Source organism: Chiloscyllium plagiosum, unplaced genomic scaffold (genome assembly GCF_037043375.1).
Source record: "Chiloscyllium plagiosum isolate Xiang-an unplaced genomic scaffold, Cpla_swu_hap1 HiC_scaffold_7, whole genome shotgun sequence".
Lineage (NCBI taxonomy): Eukaryota > Metazoa > Chordata > Chondrichthyes > Orectolobiformes > Hemiscylliidae > Chiloscyllium > Chiloscyllium plagiosum.
In genome coordinates, this window is record NW_028270145.1 from 115,931,453 (window position 1) to 115,940,251 (window position 8,799).

Here is an 8,799-nt window from a genome sequence, read left to right on the forward strand (position 1 = left end):
GGTGGGGGGAAGTGGGGTGGGGGGAGGGGGTGGATGTGGGTGAGGGGTGAGGGGGGAGATGTGAGGGAGGGGGGGGGGGGGAGGAGGAGGAGGTGGATGTGGGGGGGAGGGGTGGGGGGGGGAGATGGTGTCCGGTTGCTGGCCCCTCACCTCGCTCCTTCTTGCCCATCGTCCTCCGCTGTCATGAATGAGGCATGCGCAGACGCGGTCGTGGCTAGTGCGCATGTCAGAACCCGGCGCTGCGATTCGGTGGGCGGCGCGCGTGCGCACAATGATTTTCCTCCTGGCCCCTCTCAACCGCTCAGTGACAGCAGGGGGCGCTGTGCTCATGATGTGGAGGTGCTGCTGTTGGACTGGGGGGCACATGGTTAAAAATCACACAATACCACTTATGGTCCAACAATTGGCTTTCGGAGCACTGCCTCTTCATCTGGTAGTTGGAGTACACAATGTTGTGTGAATTGTAACTTTGTACTGTGGTCTCTGTCTATCTGCAATTGTAATTGAGTATCTGGATCAGTGGTGCTGGAAGAGCACAGCAGGTCAGGCAGCATCCATGGAGCTTCGAAATCAACATTTCGGGCAAAAGCCCTTCATCAGGAATAAAGGCAGAGAGCCTGAAGGGTGGAGAGATAAGCTAGAGGAGGGTGGGGGTGGGGAGAAAGTAGCATAGAGTACAATAGGTGAGTGGGAGAGGAGATGAAGGTGATAGGTCAGGGAGGAGAGGGTGGAGTGGATAGGTGGAAAAGGAGCTGGGCAGGTCGGACAAGTCCGGACAAGTCATGGGGACAGTGCTGAGCTGGAAGTTTGGAACTAGGGTGAGGTGGGGGGAAGGGGAAATGAGGAAACTGTTGAAGTCCACATTGATGCCCTGGGGTTGAAGTGTTCCGAGGCGGAAGATGAGGCATTCTTCCTCCAGGCGTCTGGTGGTGAGGGAGCGGCGGTGAAGGAGGCCCAGGACCTCCATATCCTCGGCAGAGTGGGAGGGGGAGTTGAAATGTTGGGCCACAGTGCGGTGGGGTTGATTGGTGTGGGTGTCCCAGAGATGTTCCCTAAAGCGCTCTGATAGGAGGCGCCCAGTCTCCCCAGTGTAGAGGAGACCACATCGGGAGCAACGGATAAAATAAATGATATTGGTGATGTGCAGGTAAAACTTTGATGGATGTGGGAGGCTCCTTTAGGGCCTTGGATAGAGGTGAGGGAGGAGGTGTCGGCGCAGGTTTTACGGTGCCTGCGGTGGCAGGGGAAAGTGCCAGGATGGGAGGGTGGGTCGTAGGGGGGGCGTGGACCTGACCAGGTAGTCACGAAGGGAACGGTCTTTGCGGAAGGCGGAAAGGGGTGGGGATGGAAATATATCCCAGGTGGTGGGGTCTGTTTGGAGGTGGTGGAAATGTTGGCAGATGGTGCGGTTTATGCGAAGGTTGGTAGGGTGGAAGGTGAGCACCAGGGGCGTTCTGTCCTTGTTACGGTTGGAGGGGTGGGGTCTGAGGGCAGAGGTACGGGATGTGGACGAGATGCGTTGGAGGGCATCTTTAACTACGTGGGAAGGGAATTTGCGGTCTCTAAAGAAGGAGGCCATCTGGTGTGTTCTGTGGTGGAACTGGTCCTCCTGGGAGCAGATCCGGTGGAGGCGGAGGAATTGGGAATACGGGATGGCATTTTTGCAAGAGGTAGGGTGGGAAGAGTGTAATCCAGATAGCTGTGGGAGTCGGTGGGTTTGTAAAAAATGTCGGTGTCAAGTTGGTAGTCATTAATGGAGATGGAGAGGTCCAGGAAGGGGAGGGAGGTGTCAGAGATGGTCCAGGTAAACTTAAGGTTAGGGTGGAATTTAGTGAAGTTGATGAATTGCTCAACCTCCTCGCAGGACCACGAGGTGGCGCCAATGCAGTCATCAATGCAGCGGAGCCGGTGTAATTACGGAAGATGGACTGTTCTACGTAGCCAACTAAGAGACAGGCATAGCTGGGGCCAATACGGGTGCCCATGGCAACCCCTTTGCTCTGGAGGAAGTGGGAGGATTCGAAGGAGAAACCATTAAAGGTGAAGACCAGTTTGGCCAAACGAATGAGAGTGTCAGTGGAGGGTATTGTTGGGGACGTCGGGAGAGGAAGAAACAGGAGGTCCTGGTCATGGCGGATGGAGATGTAGAGGGATTGGATATCCATGGTGAAAATGAGGCGTTGGGGGCCGTGGAAACGGAAATCTTGGAGGAGGTGGAGGGCATGGGTAGTGTCTCGAACATATGTGGGGAGTTCCTGGACTAGGGGGGATAGGACAGTGTCGAGGTAGGTAGAAATGAGTTCAGAGGGGCAGGAGCATGCAGAGACAATGGGTCAGCCAGGGTGGTCAGGCTTGTGGATCTTAATTGAGTAGTCAATCCAGGTCCAGGTGAAGGTCAGAGATCCCCTCACTGATATCTCATTGAAATGCAGGGAGACTTAATACTGGTGTCATGGGCAATATTTACCTTTCAGTTCCCTCAAAAAGCTGTCAGCCTCACCATTGCAATATTGTTGTTTTGTAAAACCAGGCAAAAATGAGGACTGCAGATGCTAGAAATCAGAGTAGAGATCAGAGTGGTGCTGGAAAAGCACAGGTCAGGCAGCATCCGAGGAGCAGGAAAATCAATGGTTCGGGCAAAAGCCCTTAATGAGGAATAGAGGCAGTGAGCCTGCAGGGTGGAGAGATAAATGGGGGAGGGGAGGAGGGGGTGGCTGGGGAGATGGTAGCAAAGAGTACAGTAGGTGAATGGGGGTGGGAATGGAGGTGATAGGTCAGAGAGGAGGGTGGGGGTTTCAATGCATGGTTGAAGAGCTTCAGGCAGAGGAGTTGACCTCGGGGTTGCAGTGAGAGTCTCACTGAGATTCTTGTGGAGAGAGGAGGGGAACTTCTTCAAGATAGGCATCCTTGCAGGAGGATTCGCAGTAAAGTTAAAGTCAACTGGGAAAAAGTGAGGACTAAAACCATCAGGTCTCCTCTATTATAATAGGGGCTACCCTTTGGATGTAAAGTGCATTCGGAAGGGGTGCAGTCATGAAAAGATAGTGCAGAATTAATAGTCCTTTTAAACCAGGATTGTAAAGTGAAATGAGGCACTAATGTTGCTGATTAGCTGATATTACAAAAAAAAGTGTTCCATCTTTTTTTGGATGTTTTAACATCTAATTGACCCTTTGTAAATCCTTCATTTCAGCAGGGAGATTATATTGAAACCAACACAAAAAATGCTGGAGAAACTCAGCAGGTCTGGCAGCATCTGTGAAAACAATTAGTGGGAATTTTTTTTTAATACATCTGACTTTCTCCAGCATTCTGTTTGTTTCAGATTTCCAGCATCTTCAGTATTGTGCTTTTATTCATGGTTCTACTGAACTTGTCTCAGACATTAATTAACCTCAGCTAGTGTAGTGTGCCAAACTTCAGCAGTAATGTAAGTGCATTGGACAGAGTGCAGAAGAGATTTCAAGGAATGTGGCCAGGGATGAAAAACTTCTCAGATGAAGAACGATTGGAGAAGTTAAGACTGTTTGCCTTGGAGAACAGAAAGCCAACAAGAGATTTACTGCCAAAGTCCAAAGATGTACAAGCTGTGGGAAATGCAGTGTTACAGGAACAGGTTAGGGTTCTCTTCAGAGGATCTGTGTGGAGTTGATGGGCTGAATGGCCTGCTTCCACACTGTATGGATTCTATTATTTGACTACTTAGAAAGTCTGGGACAAACGTCCGACCAATGTTATGACGTGTGGTAGCACATCATAAAACCCCAGTGGGGGAGCAGGCCATTCAGCCTATCAAGTCCATACCAACCCTCTCAACAGCATCCTACTATTGCCTTTAACTCTACATTTTCCATGGCCAATCGACCTAACCTGCACATCTTTGGACTGTGGGAGGAAACCAGACCGCCTAGAGGAAATCCATGCAGAAACAGAGAGAACGTGCAAACTCCACACAAACAGTTACCTGAGGGTGGAATCAAACGTGGGTCCCTGGTGCTGTGAGTCAGCAATGTTAACTGTGCCACCATGTCACACATAGGCTCCGGGTTTCAGAAGTCACTGTCACACACAAATTTCAGAGGTTTGCACACCAAAACATGTCGGTTCCCAATTCTACTATGATGTGGAGGTATCAGTGACAGAAGTCAGATGACACTAGGTTACAGACAAACTGGTTAATTTGAAATCTCCAATTTCAAATAAGCCTGTTGGACTATAACATGGTGGCATCTGACTTCTGACGTTGCTCAATTGTATTAGGTTTATGAATAAGGAGGAGTAAGATTTTAAAGTGGTTTACAAAAAACGTAAGTGAGAATGTGCAGTTTGGGACTGGAATGCCTTGAAGTGTAGTGGAAGCAGGATCCATTGGGTCATTCAAGAGGGCATTGGATAATTATTTAAATGGAATCAATGTACAGGGTTACAGGGATCAGGTGTAATTGGCATGAAATCAAGACACTCAGCCAGAGCAGATATCGTGGACTGAATGGTTTCCTTCTGCAAAGTAATGTTATTGTGATCATTGTCCTGCGTCCATCTCGCTGTTAATAAAACTAAACAAAGGGGACACAGTGAGGGGAGCTCTCCCTTGCCACCTTCTTTAAAGAATTGCTTGTAGCTGTAGTAGAGGTAGCTATGGTGTTCCCATTGACCCAGAAAAATCCTGTTCCAGGGAAATGCATCAAATGTTGAGAAAACACGCGCGTGTGTGGAACTTGCTTCATTGGAAGCAATGCACAGGTCAGGTTAAAGAAATGAATGCAAGAGGATAATTTCTGCTCAGTTGGGTGAGTTTGTTTGGGTACAATTTGTCCCTTTAGAGTATTTAGTTGAGTGAGATTCATGGTCATTTCTGGTCTTTCAGGGTTTGGAGTGACTTTTCACTTAAAGTCTTCTATTCCTTGCCTCATGAATTATGCAGAGAAAGTGAGGTCTGCAGATGCTGGAGATCAGAGCTGAAAATGTGTTGCTGGAAAAGCGCAGCAGGTCAGGCAGCATCCAGGGAACAGGAGAATCGACGTTTCGGGCATAAGCCCTTCTTCAGGATGCCTTTGTTGGAGAATGGAACAGCAGGAGGGGCAAAAGTGTTTGCCATTGCCAGAACCATCTTGCTTTCACACCATATATGAAGTCTAGCTGCAGACCACCTCACATGTTGCAAGCGTGATGAAAGGAGTTTCATTTATATATTAATGTATTTTGTTTGTAAGACTTGGATTTTGAACTAGTGACATATGGGTGCTGGTCTACTTTTGTCAAGTAATTTACAATTAACTCGGTTAATCCTTCTGGATCCATTATTTTTAATTCTAAAGTGTTAATGGAAGATTGATATTGTGGAGATTTATTACAACTAGAAAAAGAAACATCAAGACATTAGCTTAGCAGAGTTTAAGGTTAGCACTTTTTAAAAAATGTTTGAAATCTTTTGGACAGTTCAAAGGAGGGCGGGGGCATTTAAGAGTCAAGCACATTGCTGTGGGTCTGGAGTCACATGTAGACCAGACCACGTAAGGGAAGCAGTTTTCTTCCAGCAAGTGCACCAGGTTAGTCTTTGCAATAATCAACAAGGGTTTTGTGTTATCATTAGTCTCTTAATTTGAGATTTTTAAAATCAAATTCAAACTTCACCATCTTCCGTGGCCTAGTGGTATTACTGCTAGACACTGACTCCCCACTAACTGTGCTTAGTTGTTATTATCGACACATGATCTGAAGGAACGTTCGCTCGCTCGCTCACTCACTCACTATTTCGCATGCAGGGATCTGGAGCTGTTGGTGGCTGGGATGGTCGAGAGAAGGGCAGTCACAGGAGGTGATGAGACCAGACACAGCCAGCCTGGGGCAGCAGAAAACTCTTCTGGATTTGAGAACAAGGACATGAGCAGTCAGATTTTAAAGGCTTTTAAATACAATTTTAATTTCCTAGCAAGTTGACCAATGTGACTAAACAGTCATTTAAAATCTAAGTTTTCGAATTTACACTGATGAACAAAAGATTGAACTTTTGTGGCAAGCCCTCCTTCGGCTGTATTAATCAAACTGCACCCAAATGGATTAGGAAATACCCTTTAAAGCAAATTTATATATATTTTAAAATGTTGCCCGATGACAAGAGCTCATGGCACATTTTACGTTCCAAATGTAAATATGCTGAAGCAAACAGTTGAGGAAACAAACTCCACTTGACAAAATAAGCTTTGAGCATTAAACAGAAGATGTAGCCCAAAGCTCCAATATTGTGCTGAACAGCCCAAGCAAACAGGAAACACAATTGGTTGTGTGTAGCAGCCAGTGTTGAGTGCAGTCTTTAGATTTTAGCTTGGTAATGCTGCTGCAGGAGACTTGACAGGGATTCCAGAAGCTCAACAGGCAGGCAATGAATCAACATTTCAGACAGGAAAAGTGGTGCCACAGACACAATTCTTAAAGTTTACTTGAAATTCCAATAATCAAATTTCATTAAGGAGTGATCTGTATAAAAATATATTAATTAGGAGCAGGAGTTAGCCAGTAGCTGAACCTGCTCCCTACTTAACAGCATCACGGCTGATCTGGTTATTCTACATTCCCACCTATCCTTTTTATCAAGAGTATGTCCACCTCTGTCTTACAAAGATTCTGCTCCCATCGCTTTTTAAGGCAGAGAGTTCAAATGTCTTAGGCCTTTCAGAAAAATAAGTTTGTTTCTTCTCAGTTTGAACAACCCCTCATTTTTTGTGACCCCCCAGTTCTGATTTTTTCCCACAAAATCCTTTCCACATCAATCCTGTGTCAAAATACATCAGGATCTTATATGTTTCAATCACTTCTTATTCTTCTAAACTTCAGTAGATACAAGGCTAGTCTGCCCAACCTTTCCTCAAGACAAATGATCCATTTCAAATATTATCTGGTAAACCTTTTTTAACCCCTTTCCAATGCATAGAATCCCCAGTGTGGAAACAGGCCCTTTGGCCCAATAAGTCCACACCGACCCTCCGAAGCGTAACCCACCCAGACCCATTCTCCTACGTTTACCTCTGACTAATGCACCTAACCTACACATTCCTGAACACTATGGACAAATGAGCACAGCCAATCCACCTGACCTGCACATCTTTGGAATGTGGGAGGAAACCGGAGCACCCAGAGGAAACCCACGCAGACACGGGGAGAATGTGCAAACTCCACACAGTCACCCAAGGCTGGATTTGAACCCAAGTCCCTGGTGCTGTGAAGCAGTGCTAACCATTGAGCCACCATGCCACCCTTAGATCCTTTCCTCAATAAGTAAACCAGCACCATAAATGATACCATCGATGTGGTCTCACCAACACCCCGAACAAGTGCAACATAACCTCCTTATTTCAATTCCCCTCTAAATAAACTAACAATTTATTAACTAATTACTAGTGTACTTGTATACTTGCCTGCAGACTTCTCACTTTTTGTGATTCATACACTTAGATTTCACAATTCCCCTGCAATCTCTCATTATTTAGGTAGTAGGCTTTTTGTTTCGCCTGCCGAAACAGCCAATTTCAGTGTCCCACATTATACTTTATTTGTTACATCTTTGCTCATTCATTTAACATCTCAAAATCTCTTTGTAATCTGCTCAAATTCTTTTCACATCTCTACTTGACTTTGTGTCAATTTCACAACCTTATTTTCAGTCACACGTGGGTATTGAGGGTTAAGGAACAAAGATGGGTAGATGAGATTCAGGTAGAGATCTAACACTATCAAGTAACCCCTTTTGCAGTCAACTAGAACTGGAACGTGGTGCCATCATCTGACGTTTTCTGTTAGAAGCTTAGGTTTAAATGAATTAACAGAGATCAAATGCATAGAACTGTGAAATAAATAGTTTTATTAATGCTCTGCAAAGTGCTAAATACCGTGGACTCTCCTTGACCCCGTCAGGGTTCCAGTTTGGAGCAGTAGCCTGCACACTTTGACCAACAGCATGGACTAACATGAAAGGCAATCTCCTGTGTACTAGTCCCATTGAACTCATGCAGAATCAGATTGCAACGAAAATACGTACCACCAATATACAGATTTCATAGAAACAAGATTATTGGTAACAAACCAAATATAAACATGGCTTTCTTTTACAATAGGTACAAAGAACCAATAAAAGCAGTGAAAGTAAATACATCGGGAATCATTACAAATAAAACAGTTTATACACCTGTACAATTAAGAAATGTAATACAGTCATAACGTTCAGCCAGCAGAAAAGTCTGGCTATACAATGAACATGGAGTTTAAACAGAGTGGCGTTTGACAGCTGATCATACAGTGCATTCAATACCACCCTGTATCTGGACCATCTCATTTATCCTAGCATATTGTCAATGGAAAAGGATTTGGAAGAGCCTGACTTCTTTTTCCAAGTTCATTAGGCAAAACCTGTATCAACCCTCAAAATTAAAAAAATGAGATTACTGTAAGCGATGACCTTATTCTAAACAAGGATCGCAAATTCCTCTCTCCGCTAATTTAACGGAGGCGTTTAAGCTAAACAGCCATTAATCTTTGCATGTGGAGATCACTCAGGAATTTCAAAACACATTCTCTCACATTTATCTATATATTTATAAATTGTTCTGTTGCATTGATTAATGGCCTTCAGATTGGATATGTTCTCTCCCTCTCTCCTTGTGCCAGATTCACATTATGCCTCCAACTGGGGCTAATTACTAACCTCTTGCTATCAGCCACAAAGCAAAGTGCCATTTTCCAATGCATTTTGAAATTTAAATGTTTAAATTAAACATTACGTGGGGTGGGGGAAAAAGCAAGTGA

At 45.2% G+C, this 8,799-nt stretch overlaps 1 protein-coding gene across 2 annotated transcripts in view; it reads right to left on the reverse strand.

Moving 5' to 3' along the window:
- ercc3 (excision repair cross-complementation group 3) overlaps positions 1–208 on the reverse strand; it is a 53,781-nt gene extending 53,573 nt beyond the window's left edge. For both annotated transcript variants that reach the window (XM_087989412.1, XM_087989413.1), the window contains exon 1: positions 151–208. In XM_087989412.1, coding sequence (XP_087845538.1) covers positions 151–169 — 19 coding nt within the window. In that variant the 5' untranslated portion in view covers positions 170–208. The remainder of the gene's footprint in view (positions 1–150) is intronic.
- Positions 209–8,799: the final 8,591 nt, after the last annotated feature.